This window comes from Hyperolius riggenbachi, chromosome 3 (genome assembly GCF_040937935.1).
Source record: "Hyperolius riggenbachi isolate aHypRig1 chromosome 3, aHypRig1.pri, whole genome shotgun sequence".
In the NCBI taxonomy this organism is placed as follows: Eukaryota; Metazoa; Chordata; class Amphibia; order Anura; family Hyperoliidae; genus Hyperolius; species Hyperolius riggenbachi.
This window is the reverse complement of record NC_090648.1, coordinates 436,468,830-436,494,851: the sequence shown is the minus strand read 5'-3', so window position 1 is coordinate 436,494,851 and position 26,022 is coordinate 436,468,830. Positions and strand designations below refer to the sequence as shown.

The window sequence follows — 26,022 nt, the reverse complement described above, 5'->3', positions numbered from 1 at the left end:
TGGAGGGCCAAATTTGCCCATTCTTGGTCTAGCATCATACTAAATATATGGGATACTGATAGAGACATCAAAGAGACTTACGAGTACTGGTTGACAATAAGTTAAATAATCATACTCAATGCCAAGCAGCAGCAGCTAAGGCAAATAATATTTTGGGATGCATAAAAAGAGAGAGAAGAACTGCTAGCATAACACTGCCCCTTTTTAACACGCTTTTAAGGTCGTACTGGAATAAGGAATACAGTTCTGGCACCACATTACAGACAGGGTCAGAGGGATGGACGGTCTTCCTTATTAGGAAAGGACAGATAAACTGGGCTTATTGAGTCTGGAGAAATTATTACTTAAAGGTTGTTTAATTAAAATGAATAAATACATCAGACGTCAAAACAATAGCTTGGCAAATTAGCTTTTTGTCTCTAAGCTTTGTAGGCTCTGGTTACTGAGATTCCAGCTCACATGAAGGTTACCAGCAGAGCATCTGCATCCTTGTCTACTTATATGGAAGAAAACACTTCTGCTTGTGGTGGGCCCACTACTCAACATTACTCTGCAGGTGTCAGTTGCAGCAGGCCTTGGTTGGACCAGGAGTTGCAGCTGCCGGTTGCTGTGAGCCCTGGCTCACAGGGGCTCATGGAATGGATGGTGATGGTTTTCCTCCATTCTAGGCACTGAGGAGAATTATATAGCTCTAGGAATAATTATACAGCTAAGAGACATCTGGATAGCAGCATAGGTATCTTTGAGCTCTGCCTCGGCTTTTGTGAAATACGGTTCATGCTCTAACACACACTGTCAGAGGTCTGTAGGACAAGTGTGTAGAAAAGCTGGTACTGGACCAGAGTCTGGTACTTGTTCCTTTAAGAAGCTCATAGCCATTGGTGCCCGCAGGAGGGAGCAGGGCCACCCTGGAGCTGCTGTCTGCCATGCAGTGTGAGATTCTGAGCCTGGTTGTCACCTCACTGTGCTGTCCTGCAGTGGTTGCTCTTTACTGCCTCTACTGCCGGACTAATGGAGTTTCAGGTCAGGACTCAGGAGTGGACACAAGCCAATTGGATGGCAGCTTTGTGTCACCTGACCTGACTGCATTGACTATGTGCAACCCTGACCTGCATAACCACTGCTGCCCCATGAGTCACTTCCATTAATGGACATAAAAGGGGGAGAAGAAGAGAAGAATTCAGACAGGGGTCACCTGCCACCGCTTCCCAGGATCCTGAGAATGAGGACGCTACTACTTACAGATACCTTTTATGTAAGTATACAAATTGTAATCCTTTTCCAATGTGTCACTGACTATCACTGTACTCAGAGAAGCTTAGTCTGTGTCCTTCTGTCTTCATCCTCACAAGCACCTCCTTTCCTCCTCCCCGTCACATAGAAGAGGCACACATGAGCATGACATTTTTCTACTTTTTCATGATAGTTGTCCACTAAAGACAACCTGCATTTGTTTGTTAATTGTTAATTTGTACTTCCCAGGGGCGTTGCTAGCCCCAAAGATCCGTGGCATGTGCCACGGATCTATTCTGGGGTGCCCCGATGTCCCTAAGGCAGAGTTGGACAGCAGGTGGCAGTACTCACCTCTGGCCACTTGGTCTCCAGATTCTGCAGACATCTCTTCCGGGCTTCTCCCCCTAGTGGCTGAGAATGAATCGGATGATAGAGCTCCTGGAAAGACCATGAGAACATGGGAGGAGGGCCATTAGGTCAGGGAGTGATATATGGGGACTGCCAGATAATGTGGCATTAGGCCAGCCTACCCAGCAGAAAGCCAGACCAGCCAGCATAGAAGTCAGGTGCCTAGTTATGTTTAAGTGACACTGCCTATTTATGTGATATGCTGCATTTATTTTTTTTCCTGTATTAATGGAGAGGGGGCTTCATCCAACATTTTCCTGGGCAGGCCTAATTAGACTGCTTTTAACGTCATGTAAATTTGGCTCCACCCATGACCACACCCACATTATTGTGCATGGCCACACCCATTTTTCAGCTGGAGTGCCCAAAAGTGCCCTTGATGTCTTAGGGTCCTAGCAACCCTGCTACTTCCTATCATTGCTGTGTGTGTCCTCCCCGGGTTTGCTTTAGCCTGTGTCATTTACATTTACTACCGTATGGGAGCGTTACCCATATGTCTGCCTATATACACGCTCATGGCAGGCAGACGGGCCTATCTTTCATGAACAACCCTGTATGACGTTGTGCTGTTGCTGCTCAGGGATGGTGTTTGTGTAGGTGTGTTGGGAAAGGATGGGGGGGGGGGGGGGGTTCAGAGAGACAGGGCTAATGACAGGGATCAAAATGTTTAATTATATCTGGGGAGAAGAGCACAAGTGCTGGAGGGCAGAGCTTGTTATCCTAATGTCTGTACAAGGGACTAGAGGACATGGTCTATTAATGAAGAAAAGAGATTTTACCCCCTGTGTAGAAAGGTGGTCCTCATAGTAAAAGTGGTTGGCATGTGGAATGCCTTACAATATAGTATAGTTACAGAGTAGTTATTGCAAGTTCGATACTTGCATTTTAAGGGTTTGGAATTGGATGCTTTCTTAACTTTGAAGAACATCCACGGTTATGACTGCTAGATGTAGAATGACGATGCCTTTATCTATTCAGGGAAATGGTTTGTGAGACAGAACTTGATAGATCATGTATGTATTTTTCAATCATAACTATGCAACTCTCTGTATTGAGTTAAAGAGAGGATCTGTACGAAAAAAAAGTGCCCTGATGGGGTACTTACCTCAAGAGGGGGGAGACTCTGGATCCTAATGAGGCTTCTCCCCCCCTCATTGGTTCCTCCGTTCCAGCTCTGTCAGCCTCCGAAAGTCGGCGGTGCTGGGCTCCAGGATCATAACACTCCTGTGCGAGCCTCATGCAGGCGCAGTAGCGGTTATCCTTCAGGCTCCGGCAGAAATAGTTGAGCCCGATCAGATACGCTCTACTGCACAGGCGCAGAAACCGCATGCCTGTGCAGTAACCTTCAATGGGTGACAACGCTGGAATGGAGAAACGGAGGAGGATGGGGGAAGCCTCACGAGGATCCAGGGGCTTCCCCCTCTTAAGGTAAGTACCCCATCGGGGCACTTTTTTTTCTTACAGATCCTCTTTAAAGTGGATTTCTGTATGTCAAGGCTGTTTCTGGCCATTTTGGCGCCCCAGGCAAGACAAATTTTCTCTCCCTACCCCAATCTCGTGAACAGGAAGATCATAACCAACAATTAGTTTTGTGGGCACTAATAAGAAGTTTACATAGAAAATGTTGTTTTCCAAAATAAATTTGCATACATAAATTATTACCAGGCAATATACATCTCATTTAAATTCACTGAACCCATATTACCCATAAAACAAACCCGTCCAATAACAGTTTTGAGGTGTGTGTATTCACTTCATAAACATGATATTGCTTATGTGCAGCCTGGGTCTTTACAGGTTTGAATATTGAGAAGTGCACCCTTTATGTATCTCTCCAGCGGCTGCTACACTTTAATGGAACTAACAGTTGGCTATCAGAATTCCAGTGTGTGAAGGCTAGCTCTGTTGTGCCTCCTCCTACAGTGGTCACCCCAGGCATATGCCTGGTTTGCCTATGCCTAAAGCCTAAAGTCAGCCCCACTGTATGTAATCTGTTTCCTGTCACAACTTCATAAAGTGCTAAGTTGTGATGGCTAGATGGCAGAACATCTTCAAAACACCAGATCTTGTGTACTTGGTAGGGAGTATTTAGCACTTACCAAAAGTGGTCCAATAAAAGATACTTGGTAAATCAGTGCCAGGGTTATAAACCTTCAATGCTTACTGATGCATGTGGGTAGCGAAGGCTAGCTCATCTGGTCCCACAAAAGAGCTACTGTAGCATACATTTCTGAAAAACTTGGCAATGAGAGATAGGGGCCTTGTTGTATATAGGCCTACAATGGTATTCTCACCATCACGACTTGATCATGGAGCTGTGGAAAAAGGTGGCCTGGTTTGATGAGTCAGGTCTTGTTTGGGATCCAGTGGTGGCCCCCCCTATGTTAGCAGTGGTTCCCTGATCCTGGGACTAAATCACTCAGGATCTGGTATGTACTGTATGGGCTGGAAGACGGCAGTGGAGCAATCACCTCAATGCTGAGTCTGTCTATAATCTCGGGTGATGTACCTCCTCCTCACATCTTCAGTGTAGACCAGACTGATGGCAACATTGTCTAATTGTGATTTTAGGGGATTTCTACCTACCGAAATTATGATTTGGAGGAAATTCTAATTACGGTATGTTTTTTTTTCTGGGAGGAATGCTGCATAATTACCTGCTTAAGGGGGACTTTTCCTAATTGTGTTTGGGGAACAAATGCTCCCTAATTTTGTTGATTAGCATTTACTTTGGGGGAACATTTTGCCTACTTGCTGTGTGGGGATTTGCCTGCTTAATTATAATCTAAGAAGTGCTTGTTGTGGAAAATGTCTGTTTTGTCATCTCATGTGGCTGTTTGTATGGTAATTTAAGCCTTATTTTTTATGCAAGGAGAGGGGGGCACCCTCCAAAGTTTTGCTGGACAGACCCACTGACTTTTCAGGTTCATGTACTTTTGCCTCTGCCCATAAGCCATCATGACCATGCCCATTTGGCATACTGCGAACAAAACGCTGGACATGTGCCATTTGTTGGTGCCCAGGGTAAAAAGATAACCTAGCAAAATGATTAGGCATGGGGTAAGTAGTCCGGGGGGAGTGGGTAGTTAAGTTTAGTTATCGGTAGTCAGAGGGTTCAGTGTGTTAGGTTTAGCTGTAGTACTATATTAGGTTTTTTCCACTTTAATAGTAGAAAAATCTGTAAATGTACCTATATTCTTCGGATTTTCAGAGCCCATAAGGAGCTAAATATCCCCACTGACACCAATGCTCTATACAGGTAAGGGGGAGAGGAACCTTTGGGTCTCTATACTGGGGGTGGCGATCTATACTGGGGGGACATCTTGGCTACCAAAACTAGAGGTGGCTGCTTATACTGGGGATGGCTCCATTGGCTGGAAACAGTAAATTCGGGCGCCTGAGGCTAGTGGACAAATCGGGCGCCGCCATTCACTTCTATAATAAATACCGTTTAATGGGCGCCCGGTAGGAAAAAAGGGCGCCGGAGAAAACTAACGTTTTAAAAGCGGCGCCCGGAGACTTAATGTTTTATTACTGTTTCTCATGATTACACATTATTTAATGATTTATACATGTTTAAATATTATTTTTAAACGAAAACCAGTACAATATTTTTCCCAAACATTATTTTTAAACGAAAAACATTACTTTTTTTTTTTTTTTTTTTTTTTTTTTTTTTACATTATTTTTAAACGGAAACAATTACAGGGGGGTCTTAGGTTTAGGCACCAACAGGGGGGTCTTAGGTTTAGGCACCAACAGGGAGGTCTTAGGTTTAGGCACCAACAGGGGGGTCTTAGGTTTAGGCACCAACAGGGGGGTCTTAGGTTTAGGCACTAACAGGGGGGTCTTAGGTTTAGGCACCAACAGGGGGTCTTAGGTTTAGGCACCAACAGGGGGGTCTTAGGTTTAGGCACCAACAGGGGGGTCTTAGGTTTAGGCACTAACAGGGGGGTCTTAGGTTTAGGCACCAACAGGGGGGTCTTAGGTTTAGGCACTAACAGGGGGGTCTAGGGGTTAGGGGTAGGTACAGGGAGGGTTACTTAGGCACCAACAGGGGGGGTCTTAGGTTTAGGCATCAACAGGGGGGTCTAGGGGTTAGGGGTAGGTACAGGGAGGGTTACTTAGTAATTTTTTTTTTAAACGTTATTATGCGTTTCATTATTTAAACGGAAGATTAACGTTTTTACAATTGCCGATTTAATACACATTATTTAATGATTTATAACGTTTAAAACCATTACTTTTAAACGAAATACATTTTTAAACGTAATCCATGTTTATCGTTAAAAACCCGGCGCCCTTTTTTCCCATCGCCCCTTTTTAACGTACGCCCATTGGCTACCTATTATTATGGGAGAAAGGGCCTCTGACTGGGAGCCACAAATTATGTGCTGCTTGTGGTCACAAAAACCTAACTGCACCCCTAGGAAAATGTAATGGCTGGCAGTTTCACCTGCAGGAGGTTAATTCAACCCAACTGTTCTTCTTTTGGAGGGAAAGTCCCTCTTTGGGAACCCTGTCCCTCTTTCTTCCTCATTTGTCCCTCTTTCAGGACTGATGTACTTATGTATTTTAATATATGTATTTTTCTACTGAAAAAAGTGTGTTTTATTGACTCTAAACTTTATTCCCATCCTTCAAATTGATATATTTCTTATTTTCAAATATTAATATGAAGGAAACAGAACCAGGATAGAAAGGACCAGTGTGATTTGAATTCTAAAACAACATATTTTTCTCATGACATCTTTATGGTATGCATGACTAGGGGTGTGTCTGGGGTGTGGTTAGGGGTGTAGCAGGGGTGTGGCTTAAGTGTCCCTCTTTCTTAGGTATGGGTTAATGTGACTCCATGACAGGCCCTCTATTGCTTGGCCTGCATTCAGGATGATCTGCTTAGGGGGCTGGGAGAATCCAATGGAAATGTTAATGGGGGCCTTACCTTGCACATAAGGGAACTCCTTTTTAAATACAGATTCCATGTACAAAAATGTTGGCTTGTCTGCATGTTTTTATTGCCATGATCATATCTGTAAATTCTGTCCGGCTATTACTTTTTTTTGCATTTAATCAGTAACTTCCTCACTTTGAGAGTGATTTTCATGGTATTTTTTAAGGAAGAAAAAAAATAAAAGGAAAAAGTGAAAAGAAATGTATTTGTCCCAACATATTTGCGCACTACCGTGCATTCTTTTTTTGTTTTTATTTTTTTAAAAACATTTATTTTGGATATTGACCCTCTTGGCACACTGTTTCTAAGCTTGTTTGCGTAACACGTATTAGTATCGGTATGCAGTTTGGTAGAAGAGGGTCTTTCGAACAAGCGGCGAGTGTATCCCCTAATGTATCGCTAACCCAGTCTGGATCTCATCCATATTGTGTTGTAACCAGCACTTCACAACCTCTTTATTCCATGTGCTGACTACCTCCTCCTCCCCCCGCCCCCCTCCTCTGTTTAATAGTCCATCCAGGGATTCTCAGGCTGTGGAAGTGGAAACAGCATTGGGTCCTGTGTCAATGTAACAGATCTTCACACACATCTTGTCCTCTGACTCCTGGAACTGTCATTTTGTCCTGTCAGCAGACTCCGTTCTCTCAGGTAAGTAAGGGTTAAGGGTCATCTGTTTTTTAATCTGCAAGGGAGGAACATCAGTGTGTTTGGATGAAGTTTACTTAGAGTGAAAGTACAATTTGTTGTCAGGGAGAACCGAACTAACCTCCTGGTTTCATAACTTCTAATGCATTTATAATGCAAACAGTATGACAATCATTGCTGCTCAATCAGTGAATCTTCCTTCTGAGATTTTTTTCCCCAGGAATAAATATGCAGGTTCGGTGTTCTGGCTTTACTGTCTGCATGCTTCTTCCAGGTGAATGATTATACAGAGGATCAAGGTTGCAGCTGATAAACTCCCATTTGTGGAAGAACATCAGCAATGGTAGCCTTCATATGCCTCTTGTGTCACTTTAATAAGTAGCTTGGTTTGATGTGATTTTTTTTATTTAATTCCTGGCTGTCAATATTATGAAGATAGTATGACTAACCAAAAACGTATTGAATTTTCCAATCAAATTCCTGCCGATATAAGTACTTTGATCGAATCTACAGGTCATCCAATATATCCGACTGATTCACTTTTATTTGATTTTGGGCAGTTTATTGATTTAAAACATGATTGGACATATTGCAGTGGGGATGGGGTAGGAGCTGTGGTGGATCGATGCCCACATAGCAATGCTCTGCATTCAGCAGGTTGATTGGATATATTTCTGCTAAAAGTTAAGTTCAAGAACCAGGGCTGAATGCACAAGTGAAATATGTTATGTGTTTAGCATCTTAATTGCCTTCTCTCCTGCCTGCCCTGTGACAGATTCCTAGTCACCAGCAAGGCAGCAAAGCCAGCCAATTCTACTTGCTTTTCATCACTGTATTTCAAGCTAATGCATAGATCTGAGGACTGTGAAGAGCAGCAGCACATTGATGTGTCATTAATGCACTCCCTCCTGATGTAGGGAAGTGGTATTCTGCTGCTGTTCCTCCCTTCACCATAGCTAGAATGATTTAGGGCTGGTTCACACTACAAGAGCTTTTTCTAAACACTTGTGATTTTAAAAGCTCTTGCTAATGTAATGCTATGTGTGTGTTTTCACTTTAGTGAAGTGTTTTAAAAAAAAATCATTAATTGCATTGCATTACCAAGAGCTTTTCAAATCACAAGCACTTAGAAAAGCGCTTGTAGTGTGAATCAGTCCATAGACCCTTTTATCTGTTTGTTAAAGTGGGATTGTCACCATAAAGATCAAATTTCAACAGCAACTGGTCTGAGTGTATTAAGTGATAAAGATGCTAATCCTGCATTCTTACTTTAAAAGCTTTTTCTGCTGATATGGTTTGGAGTTATCACATGCTTTACGAGCACTGGCCCTTTAATAGTCGTTGCCATTCAGATGCATGCTGGGGGTTCTTTTTATTTATAATATATTCCTTCTCTTCTCTTTATTTCCCTGCCTAGCTGCCTAGCTGAAACATGATCCTCTGCTCACTTGTGTTTACAAGTAAGGCTGAGGTGACTCAGCGATTGGAGGAGAAAAGAAAAAAAAGTTAAGGGAAGAAATGACATCAGTATTTGGCCTCAAACTGTGAGCAAAAGACATTGTTCCCACCAGGAACATAATTCTCTTCATTTACTATATAACATTCACTGAAATCAAAATGTGGACAGTACAATACATGTTATGTAAGTAGATCAAGTATTTATCTACTTATATATGTGTTTTTTTCTCTGGCATAGTATGGCTATTGGCTGATCCTCCTGCTTTAAACAAATTGCAGTATGCAGTAGAACATGATAAACAGAAATGTTTAAAATGTTGTATATTCATACTTTAGTATGCTTAAAATTTACGTTTCACATGTGTGTACCTAGATTTAAAGGGGAACTATGATGAAAAATTGTAAAATTTAAAATACATGCAAACATAGAAAAATAAGAAGCATGTTTTTTTCCAGAGTAGAATGAGCCATAAATTACTTTTCTCCTATGTTGCTGTCACTTACAGTAGATAGTAGAAATCTTACAGAAGTGACAGATTTTGGACTAGTCCATCTCTTCATACGGGATTCTTAGCAAGGCTTTTATTCTTTATAAAGAGATTCCCTAAAAATGATTTAAACAATCATGCTGTCCAGCTTCCCTGCTCGCTACACAGTTTTATGGCAGCTGGACAGAGCAACTGCCAATCACTAAGTGCTTTTGTAAAAAAATAAATCCCTGAAAATCCCCTATGAAGAAATGGGCCAATCCAAAAGCTGTCGCTTCTGTCAGATTTCTACTACCTACTGTAAGTGACAGCAACATAGGAGAAAAGTAATTCATGGCTCTTTTTACTCTGGAAAAAAACGTACTTCTTATTTGTATATGTTTGCACATATTTAAAATGTTAAAATGTTTCACCATAGTGCCCCTTTAATAACTTACGCTACTGACCTACAAAGATGCCAGTGTTAAATAATAATAATTAACATTGTGCTGTTAGCAAGGCTGTGAGATATGCTTAAGCCATATACAGTACTGTATAGCTACACACACACACACACACACACACACACACACACACACACACACACACACACACACACACACACACACACACACACACACACACACACACACACACACACACACACACACACACACCCTCAAGCCACAAACGCACACACACACACACGCTATGGAGGAGGGAGGATGGTGCTTGATGAAGCAGCTTCCTGTGGGAGGAGCTGGGCGGGCATCGTTGCCGCTAAAAATCTGGCACGACTGTTGGGCTGATATCACGCAGTTGTCCACGTTTGTACAAGTTGTTTCAACAACTTGTACTTGTTTTGAATTTGGCCTTATCGTTCATCGTTCCGCTTGCGTGGAACAGTATCCAAATAAGTTGGTCATTCAGTTGATGGTACGCTGAAAGTATAAGTCATGCAATCACTTGGTCGTGCACTGGGTCATGTCATGGAATTGATCGCCATTTTGTTGGACATGTGTACGAGCCTTTAAAGGAGTGTTTCAGTGGAGTAAGCAGGCAACATGTGACTCTATTAATTGGTGCTGCCTGCAACCAGTTCCTTTTTTTATTTTTCAAAAACAACTATGTATATATTTTTTAACAATTTTATTTTTTTTGTATGCAAAAATCTATGCATCAATTAGGGCATTAAAGGACAACTGTAACCAACAGAATTAAAAAAGTTAGATACTCACCTAAGAGGATTCCTTAGACCCTCCCCATTCCTCTCTCCATCCCCTAGTTTTCGGCGGTAGAACAAGGGAACGCAGAGAGTAACGGGAAGGCTCTAAGCGATCCAGAGCCTTCCCTCCTCTTAGGTGAGTATCTAACTTTTTTTTTTTAATTGGTTACAGTTGTCCTTTATGTATCAGTAGACTTTAAAGGGGACCTGTGACCTTTAAAAAAAAAGTTAAATAATTACCGTACCTCAGTAGGGGAAAGTCTCTGGATGCTCCACTGGCTTCCCTGACTCCCTACCCCCCTCCTGCTCTGAGACCCGCTAAACAATCTTTGACAAAAAAAGGAAACATTGCTGGCGGCCACACTCCCTTTCGTGTACAAATGTTGCCGCACTGCGCAGGTGCAATTTGAAGGAAACATCCAAGTAAATTTTAAAAAAAAGATCCACTTACCTGGGGCTTCCTCCAGCCTGTGGCAGCCATTCTCTGCCCTCGCTGCACCTCCGGAGGCTTCCGGTCTTCTCTGCTGCAGAACCCGACCTCGCCCGGTCGTGTTCCGGCTTGGCCTCTTCTGCGCTCCACGGCATGGGTCACGTGGTCCGGCCGACGTCATCAGGATGGTACTACGCAGGCGCAGTTCTGCACTTGCGCAGTACCGTCCTGATGACGTCGGCTGGACCACGTAACCCGCGCCATGGATCGCAGAAGAGGTGGCGAGGTCGGGTTCTGCAGCGGAGAAGACCGGGAACCTCCGTAGCTGCGGCGAGGGCACAGGATGGCTGCCACAGGCTGGAGGAAGCCCCAGGCAAGTGAATCTTTTTTTTTTTTTTCATTTGCTTGGACACTCACTTTAAGCCTACCCATGTGCAATAGCATGGAGCCGCTCATCCACCGCTTTTTTCTTTATGCATGACCGGCTCCATGATATTGCAAAGGCACAACCCCACTGCCACGTTGCGCAGTGTGGCCGCGCACATACACAGAGGACGCACGACCGCAAAGGTGAAGTTACAGGTTTACTTTAAAAGAAACTTCAGGGAAATATTAAAAAAAATCAGATTTACTTACCTGGAGCTTCCTCCAGCCCCTGGAAGCCTATGCGGACCTCGCCGCAGCTCTGTTCCAAGCTGGTCTCCTGGGCTACCCTCTGATGCAGCGGCTACCCAGGCAGGTTGGGGAATTGCTCAGCCACGCGCTCGGATTGGAGCTGAGCTGCGGCAAGGGACACGTAGGCTTCCAGGGGCTGGAGGAAGCTCCAGGTAAGTAAATCTGATTTTTTTAAATATTTCCCTGATGATTTCTTTAAGCATAGTAGAAGCAGTAGTGCTGTACCGTGTTAGCCATCAGTAAAAAAAAGGCATTTTAAATCTGGATGATACCATTTATTGGCTAACTTAGAGGTAAATAAAAAGTAAACCTAAATTTACTTTAAAGGATACCACAACTGACATGTGGCAGAATGAGATAGACATGGGTATGTACAGTGCCTAGCACACAAATAACTATGCTGTGTTCCTTTTTTTCTTTCTCTGCCTGAAAGAGGTAAATATCAGGTATGTAAGTGGCTGACTCAGTCCTGACTCAGACAGGAAGTGACTACAGTGTGACCTTCACTGATAAGAAATTCCAACTATAAAACACTTTCCTAGCAGAAAATGGCTTCTGAGAGCAAGAAAGAGATAAAAAAGGGGGAATTTCTTATCAGTGAGGGTCACACTGTAGTCACTTCCTGTCTGAGTCAGGACTGAGTCAGCCACTTACATACCTGATATTTACCTATTTTAGGCAGAGAAAGAAAAAAAGGAACACAGCATAGTTATTTGTGTGCTAGGCACTGTACATATCCATGTCTATCTCATTATGCCACATGTCAGTTGTGGTATCCTTTAAGGAATTCTGGTCCTCTCAGAGCACAATGAGCCTGATTTATTAAGGTTCTCCTGAGCAGGGCCGGTTTAAACAACAATGGGGCCCCAGGGCAAAATAAACCTAGGGGGCCCCCCAACAGATACCCCGGAACAAAAATCGGCATTAAGGGACCTTTTTTGCAGCTGGTATAGTCAGGGTGTGAAGCCCCAATCGCTCGGAGCTCCACATTCTGCATGGGGGAAAAGGGGTTAAAAAGTTTCAGGAGGAGGTGCCCCCCAAAAAAATTCCCACACTCTAAACATAAAAAAAAATGGGAAAATAGGAAAATAGGAAAAAATGCCAGGGATCTTCATGCAGCCATATTGCGGCTGTATAGCGATCCCTGGCCAAAGCGCTGCGGCTGCGTATGGACCCCCTGCAAACCCCGTCAGGAAATTTATTGCTCTTTCTTTTGATGCATGTAAAATTACACTACCGTAAAGTATACTTTTTTCCTTTGAAATTATTAAATCGATTTTCTCAAAAACTATAAGGTCTTTTTGAAAAATAGTTTTTCTTCTTATTCCCAATGATCTCCTTAACATATACTGCAAATTTAGGGTTTCTAGCATTTAAGGTGTATTTTCTATTAACCGTTAAAGTCGGCGGGTTTTTAAATGTGTATTTTTTTCCTTTGAAACTTTCAAATTGATTTTCTCAAAAAAAATATAAGGTGTTTTTGAAAACTTTTTTTTTCCTTGCCTCCTTTGCCTCTGTGGTAGCGCCAGCCCTGCTCCTGAGTTTGACATCAATGTAGAAGATCCCGCAAACAAACCTGGCTTGGATTTATTATTTAAAACAATAAAAATAAAAAGAAGAAGGCAAATCACACCAAGCATTGCTTTTTAGTAGGAGGGCTTTCCGGTCTCTTTTAGCCCCTATACATTCCGAGGGGTTTGGGTCACCCCGAGCTGCTTGGTTACTCTGTTGTACTGGTCCAAGCCCTCCCCCATACAGCCATATCAATCCCTGCCATGTACTGATGAGGACCAAAAGCCAGAAACAGGCTGTCTACCTGTGGTTTTGATGTGGCTGTGTACTATTTAAAGCTATAGGCTTGCTATACACCAGCAGTCCTGGACGGATCAGTGAATAATGGCGCACAGTGCCTATGCATAAAAATGGCACTGCATTAAAAAGATACGCTTATCGCTATTTATCGTTAGTACTGCATAATAACAGCGCACAGGGAAAAAAGAAGAAAAACAGCACACACTAACGTTATTTATCAATAGTGGCACACACTAACGTTATTTATCAATAGTGCCGTTCATTTGCCAAACAGCAGACGTTATTGCCCACAGTAACCTTTATTTATCAATAGTGCCCTACATAAGCCAAACTGCAGACGCTATTTAACTGCAAAATGGTGAATGGATTTAATGTAACACTGTCAAGGTTAGGGTTAGGCACCACTAGGGGGGGTCTTAGGGTTAGGCACCACCAGGGGGGTGGTTAGGGTTAGGCACCACCAGGGGGGGTTAGGGATAGGTACAGAGAGGGTTCTGTGTTTTAACGCTAAATAACAATAAGGCTTTAACGTTAAATAACAATAAAGCTTTAACGTTAAATACCGATAAGCGGCAAACGGATTAGCGGCAACACCGTGCGCCATTATTCACAGGCGCCATTTTCAGATGGATCCGTTCTGGATGCTTGCCTGGCTTACAGAGGCGAAAAGAGATAATTTGCATATTCAGTAGTGGTGCATTGTGGGTAACCACAAATGTTCACTTATAGCTGAATTATTGCAAATTTCCTTTTGTTTTAAGAAGGCAAATCACATCAAGCATTGCTTTTTAGTAGGAGGGCTTTTCGGTCTCTTTTATCCTCCTATATATTCCTAGTGGTTTAGGTCACCCCGAGCTGCTTGGTTACTATGGCCAGAGGTATAGCTATAAATCATGGGGCTTTGATAGGGCCCCCCAATGTTTACACCCTTCCATTTAAAGTTCTGGTGTGCTGAATCTTTAAAGGAGCTCAGGGGGCACCGGTACACACAATGGATTCCCAGCAGAGGTGGCCCCAAATATCTTTAGTCCAGCCTGTGCATGTGGCTGTGTGCACACTAGGCAGTGCAGAAGACCATGGGTTTTCTTCATTTTGCATTACTACATTTTTGAGTGTGTTTTTATGCAGCCCATAGACTTTCATTATGGGCAAAAGTTCTTGCGTTTTCTGCAACGCTACCAATTCTGCCCATAGTGTGCTCCTAGCCTGTAGCTTATCAAGTGGCAAAAACATGCAGCAGCCACCAGAGCAGGATCAGTTACATGGCAAGGCTCAGTGGGTGTCAAGGGGCAGCGGGGCACAGCTGCCACTTTCTCTTACCACTCTCCCTCCTGAACTTACCACAAAAAAACTATAGGAGGTAATGAAGGCTAGTACCTTTCCTTGGGTCCCATTTCTTGCTATTCCTTTTCTAGCAACCACCAGGGTCACATCAGACCACAGTGAGGCTAGCTGAAAAATTAATATATTAACAGTCATGTGAGAGCAGTTCTTTGCAACCTCCATAGAAAAAATAGATTAAGATGAAATGAGGTCCTAGGCAAGATAGCAGTTTTTGCCCTAACACTCATGGTCACTTGGCTTTTTTGTGTGTAAGATTTGGTGGGGGCTTGCATCCACCAGGCCCCTCGACTCTCTCCAGGCCCTAGGCAGCTGCCTTGTGGATGATCCAGCTGTGATCCACAACAAGAAATTATTTATAAAAAATTGTATTTATAAATAATGTTGCTGTGGGTACATGAGACTGCAATCACACAGGCGCCAATGCATGCCTTTTTTTTTCAGCTACCCTTGCTGAGGTCTAATATCGCCCAGGACAGAGAAGCTTTAGGATCCATGCACACTGGGGTGATTAGTGGGCGATTACCTTTTTAAAGTGATAGCGCAATATTAACTATTTGGCAGTTATCTCGCCAGAGATTCGCGATTAGCGCTGATTGCTAAACATGCTACTTGCACCATTTTTCTGTGATTTGAGAGCAATGGCAATTACAATGCTAATCGTGCTTAACACTAGCATTTTGCATTTGCAAGGGTGAATGGGTCCTTAGTGAATCAGTCTCCATCCTAAGCTACAAATATTTGCAAGGAAAGATGAGAAAATGAATTCCTTGCACGCCGGATCAGGACGGCCTATGGGGACAGAGGAAAATTGTTTGTGGTAAAGCACAGCAGCAGAATGATTGAGGAGATGCCGAGAGAGATCAGCTCATTAAAATGTTCCTGTGTGCGGCTGTATCACACAATAAAAGTCGCCAACTGACGTTCCCGGTATAATTTACAAAGGAAAACCTCTACAAAGGATTGACTGGCACTTAGCGAGCGATTATTTCTCCTGTCTCTGGGTCACTACAAGCTGCCCATTAGTAAGCAGGATGAGAATGACTGGAAGTGAAAAAAGAAAAAAAAAATACGCCTCTCTTGTTTGCCGACTGTGGCTTTGCAAGAGGCACAACATCTTTTCTCCCGGACTGGGATGAATTGTGAATGAGGGGCACGTATGGTGGCCAGCCCCCATTTCTAAAGAGAAAAGAGAACCATTGCTCATCAGTCACACATTTTAAAGTGTCCCTTAAAAAGAGCCATTAGTGTGATACGTGTGAATGTGTCGGAGGTAGCTCAGTTCCATCAGTTTAGGTACTGGAGCAGTCAGCGTTACTGCAGTGCGATTTGCTAACAATTATTCCCCCACCCCCCTCACACACACCAGAGCCACAGTTTCCCTAAAATCACTTAGAATGTCCAAAGATAGAGTTGGCAAACCATCAACACTCAAGGGTGCTTGATAAAGTGGTATAGGCAGTACCACCAGTCAAATGCAAACAGCAGACATTATAAGCACACCAACTTTATTGGTTATTCATTTTAACTGGTTATTAAAATGTATAGCTCTTTATTGTGCCAATAACCACAGGAAGTCCAACAATTGTTTCGGGGGCCTCAATGTCCCCCTTTGTCAAGGCCTGTGGTTTACATGGCATTACAAACATCAAACACATATATACAGCAGTAATCCCCTAATACCCCACCCCAATAGTGACCTCACAGTGGCATCATAGCAGTAAGATCCTTGTAAATAAACTGTCAAATATGTTCACGTGATTGAGAAAAAGAAAAGTAGACCTTGAGCTACATGGAGAGATTATTTTGGAGTACTATAGAGAGAATCAAATACCAAAGGGTTTTCCTCTACCTATATAACCGACTATCAGTAGAAACAAGACAGAATTCTGCGAAAGATGGTGCGCCTTCTCCACAGAACATTCTCTTAATTACATGCTAATGATCATAGCAGAAGTACAGGTCCTCCTAGCTGAGGATATCTCTACAATAGAGGTTAAAATCGATGCACCTTCAGCAAGAAGTGAAAGCTTTAAACGCGATCTGACTCTCTGGACAAGGATATAGAGAGGAATATCAAAGATTCATCCAACAAAAGAAACAAGATAAATATAAACTTGTTTGTTTGGATTACAAAGAAGGTCGTGTATATCCATGGTTACATGGGAACACTAACCTAGGAGGACATCCGTTTCCCTATAGAGGAGGGCTGAGACCGCAGAGACCAGAATGACCCAAGCCAAAACCAAAGCCGAGACCCAACAAACCTGAAAGTGATGTGTATACAGAAAACCCTACTTCAGCCCTTTCGCCCTTTTCAGGAGGCCGAAGGTTTAGATGACCCCAGAGGAGCAAGTGGAAAAACAAAATAACATATGACGGAAACAAGATTAACAACCAACCGTACCGGATAAGACATTTTTCACAAAGGCCGCTTGACTCCCACTTCAGGTTCGTTTCCACTGGCCGCATTGCTGCCATGCGGTGTGATCATTGCACTGTATTGCATACACCCACAGGCACTTCCAATCACGATGCGGTACAGATCAGCTCAATACATCCCCTACGGGACCCGGATGCGAACTGCAGCATGCTATCCATAAATTTAGCCACACCGTACCCTATCGTGACTGGAAATTCTGCGTATTAAAATCTCACCTGCTCCAGCTGCCGCGAGTGTCCAGCTGCTCCTACTTCCCCATTCGTGTCCCACGTGGCTGCCACAAAGTGATTAGTGTGGCATTGTATTAGCCTTTGGAGCATTTAGGGGGACAGCGGCTGGGGTACCGTGGCGTTCCATGCTTGTCTCAATACCGCCGCGCACCTGATTGACCACGTAGGCCCAAGATTTCCCAGTATGTTCACTTCATACATTTATCTGATTTCGGCCTGATGTCAGTTGAATCATCGATCAGGCATGCTTGTTGTGAAACAGATTTTCATTCCGATGCAACAAAATTATCGAATCAGATGGTCAATGGGGCAAAATCGCTATATGTATGGCCACCTTCAGAATTCAGCAATCTGACTGTTATAGGCACATTAGGGCCTTGATTCATTTCTTACAGGAAACATTTTTACACAGTATCAATAAAATACCTTTGCATGAATCAGCAAGCACAAAAAGTTGTCCCAAAGAATATAACTTTGAACCCACGTTTTACTACTTTTTTTACTTTCAGGGTGCTGAAAGGTATTTTGTAGATTAAATTAAAAAAAGGAAAAATTTCCTGGGAAAAAAGTACTAGTAGTTGATAAGACCCACGTCCGTGTCCTTTTTGCACAATCAAGGGCGCAGCTAATGTTTTTGTGGCCCCAAGCAGCTCATAACTTGATGCCCCTCCCCCTGAAGGGAGCTGTGTTGAAAAATGGGCATGGCCCACCGCTGAAGAAAGTGGCGCCCGGAGCACACCGTGGTGACATTATGTGGTGCCAACTGCATGATGTTTTTATGTCAATATGGACCAAAAATCTCTGAAAAATGCCATGAAGAATTAAGGCAGTTCTGATGGTAAAAAGGGTCATACCCAATATATAGGTAGCCTGGTATATGGCAAAAAAGGTCATACCCAATATATAGGTAGCTTGGTATAGGTGCCCCCAGTATAGGTAGCCAGGTATAGGTGCCCCCAGTATAGGCAGCCAGGTATAGGTGCCCCCAGTATAGGTAGCCAGGTATAGGTGGTGCCTCAGTGTAGGTAGCCAGGTATAGGTGCCCCAAGTATAGCTAGCCAGGTATATGTGCGGCTAGTATAGGTGCCCCCAATATAGGTGCACTGCAATACACGACTGGGAACATAGCAGAAATGTTGCTCTACCTTGCACTGGATAGTTCAAAAAGGCCCTCAAAACATCCATCCCAGAATAGGTACTAAAAACCATAATATTAAAAAATGACCAAAAGCAATCAGAGCGATCCCTAACCCATAAAAACAATAAAAAACTATTAAAAAATATTTGTTTATAGCCAGTTATTTTTTTTTCATTGCAGCAGGTTAACAACCCTGTAATTGGCATAATAGTTGCTGTGAACCTTGATCTCTGCTATGTTATGACACAAGAATGAGGGGAATAGTAGCAGCACACGCTATGCTACAGGAAATTCTCTGTTCATCTGCCAAATTAAACGGGACATTAAAAGGATTGGTCAGTTCAGTTTCAGCTGATGCTTCACTTTTATGGAGCACGTAACCACCTTGAATTGATTATAGCAGCAAACATTGCTTTTGTTGCATAGGGTTTTTTTTGTGTGCATACCAAAGGCATCCATTCATTCAGTGGCGTAGCAGAGGTAGTGACTGCATCGGGGCCCTTGGGCTACAGGGGCCCCGTGGGTCCTACCCTCAACCACATTATTAGTTCTTTATTGGTCCTGTACTGGTAATAATCACTTCTATTGATGCTTTGAATAGCAGTAATCATTAACAAACAGTTTTCTATCCCCCTTTTGCACCTCTGACACTGTGGTTGTCCTTTATTGGTTTTGGTGCGCCATATCAATTGTTATGTATAGAATAGTTGGGGGGTGGGGCAATGCAAAACTTGCACCAGGGCCCATAGCTCCTTAGCTACGCCACTGCATCCATTCCACAGTGTTCCTAGCAGAAACTGTCAGACGGGAGTATCACAGCTTTTGATACCAGTCAGTGGATTGGTTTGGGTGTTCAAAACGAGTAACAAGGGAGCGTTCTCTGTGCAGCTAGTGACCCACACAAAAAGATAGGTAGTTTTGGTAAGCTGTGTGATGTCACCCTCCAATTTCTGTTCCCTTTGCCGCAGTTTAGCATTCAGCCTCAGACCCTGAGGGAATCCTGAACGGATCAGTGAATAATGGCGCACAGCGCCTATGCATAAAAATTGCGCCGCATTAAAAAGATACGCTTTTCGCTATTTATCGTTAGTACTGCATAATAATGGCACACAGGGAAAAAAGAAGAAAAACGGCACACACTAACGTTATTTATCAATAGCGCCGTTCATATGCCAAACAGCAGACGTTATTGTGCACAGTAACATTATTTATCAATAGCGCCCTACATAAGCCAAACTGCAGACGTTATGTAACTGCAAAACGGTGAATGCATTTATGCGTGCTGCCATAGGTGCACATTAAGGCTGCTTACACACAGGGACGTTACAGGCGCACGTTAGTGCGCCTGTAACGCTCCCCCAACGCACAGCAATGTAACACAAGTGGGCTGTTCACACAGCCCACGTTGCGTTACATGTAACGCTGCACGTTTTCCCGAAAGTGCAGCATGCTACGGCGTTAGAGCGGCTATAGCCGCGTTAGACTGTTTGCACATGCTCAGTGGGGGGCAGAGAGGAGGCGGGGAGAGCCAGCTACAGTAGCCGCGCACATGGCTACTTAATATTCACTGCACTGGCGGCAGCTGATTGGCCGGCGGTACCACGTGATGCGGAGTGTCTCGCTCCGCATCACGTGGTCCCGCCGGCCAATCAGCGCCACTCTGGGAGACCTCTACCGTCCTATCTTGCAGCACCATACGTTGTGTTAGGTGCACGTTATGCGACTTTAACGTGGCACCTAACGCAACGTCTTGGTGTGCAAGTAGCCTTAAAGCAGCTTTGAGGGGTAATTTGGGCACCTGTGGATAAACATTGAGCATTTTCCCTCAATGCCGCTATTTCAGTGGGTGCCTCTGGCACCACCCAAACTTCTGCCGTTAGCGGGCGCCCAAATTTCCTGCTACGGTTGTTGGCTGCCATTTGTATGTACAGGGATGGAAGCAGCATACCAGATCTCTTGTTATACGGGGTATGTGCATTATGAACTATCATTGGCTCCATATCCTTTTCCACGTTACCTGCACCATACTGAGGCCACAAGGCCAATCCTGAATTGCTGTGTGCACAGTAATCTTACATAGTTATGTGTAAAGGGGAAAAAACGACAAGCCATGTCTAGTGAACACGTTCAACCTTTATTGCAGGAGTTTACTGAAGTGGCGGAAGTGGTGATATGTTTGGAGGGCTGAGGGAGGCGTATGGTGAGCTTGCAGCAGTCACAGGCAGCACAGCTGTGTGTCATGTACAGACTGCTGGGTGTGGAGAAGGGTTTGTAAACAATAAGCAACCAGGCAGGTCTGAAATCTATGGAGGGAGGCAAAATCAATCAGCAATGAATTATACTTGATCAGGGGGGTTGATTGAGGTTTATTTATAGAATAAGTACATTTAAAGGGACCCTGTAGTGAGAGGGATATGGAGGCTGCCATATTTATTTCTTTTAAAATAGTGCCTGTTGCTAGGCATTCTTACTGATCCTTTACCTTCCCTAATGTCTCCAACCCACTACCCTCTAGTCAGGGGTGTCAAACTCAAATACAAAAAGGGCTGAAATTTGAACACTTGGACCAAGTTGCGGGGCCAACCTTAATGTCTAGTGGCCACCTCCCTCTCTTACAAAGTTCCCTGGTGTCTAGTGGCTCCCTCCCCTATACAGATCTATGGTGTCTAGTGGCCTCTCCTCTCCCCTATACAGTACCCTGGTGCTTCCCCACCCCCTGCCCCATACGGCATCCCTAGTGATCTAGGGCTTCACCTCCAATATAGCTTCCCTGGTGGTCTAGAGTGGGCGTGAACATAATGCAAAGTGGGGAAACCACTTGTGGGCTAAACGTGAAGGCTCTGTGGGCCAAAGTTTGACATGTATGCTCTAGATTTTAAGCTGGGGCAGGGACCTCCTCCTAGTGTTTCTTATTCTGCTTTAAAGCCAATGGTTACCAGTTCAAGAATAAAAAAGTCAGATACTCACCTAAGGAGAGGGAAGGCCCGGTCCTAATGAGCCTTCCCTCTCCTCTCCCGGTGCCCTCGGTGCTGCGCTGGCTCCCCCGTTCGCCCCCGCCCCCGCAGGGACTTAGGAGGTCTTCAGGAGCACTCGGGATTCCGAAGACGGGCCGCTCCATACTACGCACGCACGAGTGCGTCATAGAGGGCGCTCGCGCATACGTAGTATGGAGCGTCCCATCTTTGGCAGCCCGAGTGCTCCCGAAGGCTTCCGAAAGCTCCCTTCGGCTGCGGAAGTGGCAGTATTTGACCGAACTGGTTGAATACTGCTACGGGGGATCCTGCGCGGGACCTGGCACCGGGAGAGGAGAGGGAAGGCTCATTAGGACCAAGCCTTCCCTCTCCTTAGGCGAGTATCTGACTTTTTTATTTTTAAACTGGTAAACATTCATTTTAATTGATCGTATGACTATGTACCACTATTGGTAATGTCTCAAACCTCACATGAACTATGTATGTATTTGTGTTGCTCAGAAAAGGATTAAGATGAAATGGGGCCCTAGGCAACCACCTTGCTTTTTTAGTAAGATTTCGTGGGCACTAGCGTCCACCGGGCCCCTAGGTGTGTTCACAGTATGCGTATTGCGTTACAATGTAAGTTATAGTCGTAAAGCACTGCGATGATTAGACAATGAGTGCGATCACATGTGCACGTTGCCACTGCAGTGTGTCCAATTTCGCTACAAGAATGCGAGCTGAGCTGTGGGCTGGCAACGTGGTACTGTGTGTTGTGATAGGCGCCTTACCGGAAGCCGCCTATTTTCAAATCCGTTGCAATGTGTATCGCAATGGATGAGTTGTGACTTAGTCTTAAATAGGAACTTCAGCCTAAACAAACATACTGTCATTAAGTTACATTAGTTATGTTAATTAAAATAGATAGGTAATATATACCCACCCTGTTTTAAAAGAACAGGCAAATATTTTTGGTTGAAAGGAGGTGACAGGTAGCATGAGACACAGTTCCAACTGTCCTGTGTGCTGATCACCCCTCCTAGTTGCTAGGCAACGTGAATAACAACATAGGAAATCCCATCATGCTTTGCACAGCATCAGGGAAAAAAAGCCAGGGCAGTTTTCTTTGATGGGTGGAGCTTAGTTAAAAATGCAACTAAAAATGAAGCTTTGGTAAGAAAAACAAAGTTCTGAAGCTGTGAAACTGTTAAAGAAACACCAAGCATTTTCAGTTCTGCTGAGTAGATTTTTGGGACAGAGGTTCACTTTAAGCTAAATACTTACCTAATGATGCACCTTCCTGCTCGTGGGAACACCCAGCGTCACACAACGGATGCGAACGAGAGTTCACACAATCGCAGCACTTTGCACTGGAGTCATTAGGGGTTTTAAGGATACAATTCACTGTGACTGCTATTATCGCCTTGCATTGCAAAGCATCGTTTGCCTAATTGCGCACTCGCAAGATTGCGGAAAAGATCGCTCGTCACTTAAAAAATCGCCAGACATCAAAAGAAACGTGAGGTGGGTACCAGCATTAGAGGCACAGGATCAGCAGGGAAGCCTGGCAACTGGGATAGTTTAAAAAGAAGGAAATATGGCAGCCTCCATATCCTCCTACAAACTTACTTTAACTAGGAGCGGTCAGCCATACTATCTCAGGAAAAAAAAGCAAATATATAAGTAGATAAATACTTGCCCTACTTACATAACATATGTATTGCACTGTCCACGTTTTGATTTTTAGTGATTTTTCTACAGTAAAAAAGAGAAAATCCTTCTAAGCATTTCTCGTTTTAAAGAGACACTGAAGCGGGACTAAATCTCGCTTCAGGTCTTATATATAGCAGGGGCACGTGTGCCCCTGCTAAAACGCCGCTATCCCGCGGCTTAACGGGGGTCCCTTCACCCCCAACCCACCCCCCGCAAAAGTTGGTCGGAAAATGGTCGCTGGTAATCTTCTTCCTGGAGGCAGGGCTAACGGCTGCAGCCCTGCCTCCCAGCGCGTCTATCAGACGCGCATCGCCGCCTCTCCCCCGCCCCTCTCAGTGAAGGAAGACTGAGAGGGGCGGGGGAGAGGCGGAGATACGCGTCTGACAGACGCGCATGGGGCAGGGCTGTGGCGGTTAGCCCTGCCCCAACCAGGAAGCGCTCCCCCGCTGCACGGAGGGGGTTTGGGGGGACAGGGACCCCCGTTAAGCCGCGCTATAGCAGCGTTTTAGCAGGGGCACGCATGCCCCTGCTAGCTATGAGGTCTGAAGCGAGATCTATTCTCGCTTCAGACTCTCTTTAACTGTGGCTATTTTGAAGCCAATTCTGATGTAATTTCCTCCCTTACTCTCCTCTGCCTGATTGTGTATGCATAGCCCACTCCTCACTATAGAAAGTGCATTGTCTCAGCATGAAAAACATTGGCCAATCAGAGAGGAAAAGAGGTGTAGGAGGGGAAACAGGAGGGAAAGAGGCTTCAGCCAATCAGGCTGCATTAGTTAAGTTTAAGGGGAAATAGAGAAGCAAAAAAGGACAACCCAGCATGCCCTGCAACTTCCTTTTTGTGTACCAAATAAGAGTCAGGTAAACTGTGGAATGATCATTTAGCAACAAGAAAAGTAATAGTGATTTTAACTTTTGGATTGCCTGGTTAGCATCCTTATTACTTGTGTACCAGATAAACATAAAGAATTGTTTTTTGATTTTATGCCCAACAGTTACACTTTTTAACCTTTGCATACCTCGCAACTTTTTGAGATGAGAAAAAGGGACACTTAAGCCACGCTCTGCCACACCCCTGACCACGCCCTCGCCACACCTCCAGTCACGCATACCATAAAGATTTCATAAGAAACATATGTTGTTTTATAATTCAAACCACACTGGTCCTTTCTATCCTGGTTCATTTTCCTTCATAGTAACATTTTAAAATTAGTAATATATCAATTTAAAAGTTGGGAATAAAGTTTAGAGTCAATCAAACACATTTTTAGTATAGAAATATATATATTTACATAGAAAGAGGGACAAAGTCATGAAAGAGGGACAAATGAGGGTGAAAGAGGGACAGGGCTCCCAAAGAGGGACTGTCCCTCCGAAAAAGGGACAGTTGGGAGCTATACCTTTGGTTTGTTATGTTCTGTACTAAAAAATACAGCTTTTACATGTATTTGTTTATTTTTCATCAGGAGAATATTAGACATTGCAGTGAAATGTCCAGGCCACTCTTTAGTGCATACGCAGTTTGGTAGCTGGATCATGTTTATCATGTACAATGCGAGGCCTGTAGTTTGGTTGCAGCCCTGTTTACCTCTCTCTTTACTAGTGTTGGGCGAACAGTGTTCGCCACTGTTCGGGTTCTGCAGAACATCACCCTGTTCGGGTGATGTTCGAGTTCGGCCGAACACCTGGTGGTGTTCGGCCAAACTGTTCGGGGTTCGCCCGAACTGCAGAATGCATGGCCGAACATGGCCGAACAGGGCCCCTGTTCGGCCGAACAGGGCCCTGTTCGGCCGAATACTGCCCCCCTATGCCCCCTATGGGGTCGCAGGCATAAGGGGGGAGCATGCCCCGATCGCGGGGGGGGTCGGAAATTCCCCCCACCCCCTCCGCTAGCGCTCCCCCCTCTGCCCGCTTCCCCATACAAAAAGTTTGAAACAAGTTCAATAGTACCTGGGCTGGTGGCACTGGCTGGCAGTGGAGTGAGGAGGAGTCCGAGTAGCAGAGTGACGTTGAGGCCGGGCAGCGGGCGGTTCAGCGCTAGTACCCTTGTGGTACTTCCGCCCTTTCTCTGACCTCACGTCCTCTGCGTGATGACGCATACGAGGGTACGCGTGATGCGTACCCTCGTATGCAGAGGACGTGAGGTCAGAGAAAGGGCGGAAGTACCACAAGGGTACTAGCGCTGAACCGCCCGCTGCCCGGCCTCAACGTCACTCTGCTACTCGGACTCCTCCTCACTCCACTGCCAGCCAGTGCCACCAGCCCAGGTACTATTGAACTTGTTTCAAACTTTTTGTATGGGGAAGCGGGCAGAGGGGGGAGCGCTAGCGGAGGGGGTGGGGGGAATTTCCGACCCCCCCCCCCCCCGCGATCGGGGCATGCTCCCCCCTTATGCCTGCGACCCCATAGGGCCCCCAAAATGGGCATGTTCGGGGGTCCCATTGACTCCCATTGAGTTCGGCGTTCGGGCCGAACATGCCGAACATCTGGCCCATGTTCGGCCTGTTCGGCCCGAACCCGAACATCCAGGTGTTCGCCCAACACTACTCTTTACCAGGGCCTGGCTTTGTGTTGTTATGGTTCTTCTGGAATTCCGCTGAACACATCTGGACTGAATTTGACTGTTTGGGATTACTCAGTATAGTGATGTATATAGGAGTGGATAATGTGGGATTCCGCATATACAGATCAGATTAGCAGAGCATTAGATGCTACAGGAAAGATGTGTGTTTAAAGTCGGAGAGGATTATCACAACATTTCCCTGAGACACTTATATATAATGGAGAATAGTTTAACATAGACTTAGCTATAGCTACTGAATGTTCTCCCCTTCCTTCCCCTGCAGAGTAGTTCAGTGGTGGGCTGTATATAGCAATATATTATATTACCTTCCAC

At 44.6% G+C, this 26,022-nt stretch overlaps 1 protein-coding gene across 6 annotated transcripts in view; it reads left to right on the top strand.

The window, feature by feature from the left end:
* The window catches only part of SLC6A12 (solute carrier family 6 member 12), a 176,452-nt gene that overhangs the window by 78,662 nt on the left and 71,768 nt on the right, over positions 1–26,022 (top strand). The window contains exon 2 of one of the 6 annotated variants that reach the window (XM_068277670.1): positions 7,107–7,243. The exons of 4 other annotated variants lie outside the window; for them this stretch is intronic. Coding sequence is in view for 1 of the 2 variants with exons in the window: in XM_068277669.1 (XP_068133770.1) it covers positions 1,254–1,255 (2 nt within the window). In the remaining variant the exon portion in view is untranslated. Of the gene's footprint in view, positions 1–1,234; positions 1,256–7,106; positions 7,244–26,022 lie in introns of those variants that run through there. One more of the 6 variants, XM_068277669.1, reaches the window with a different exon arrangement.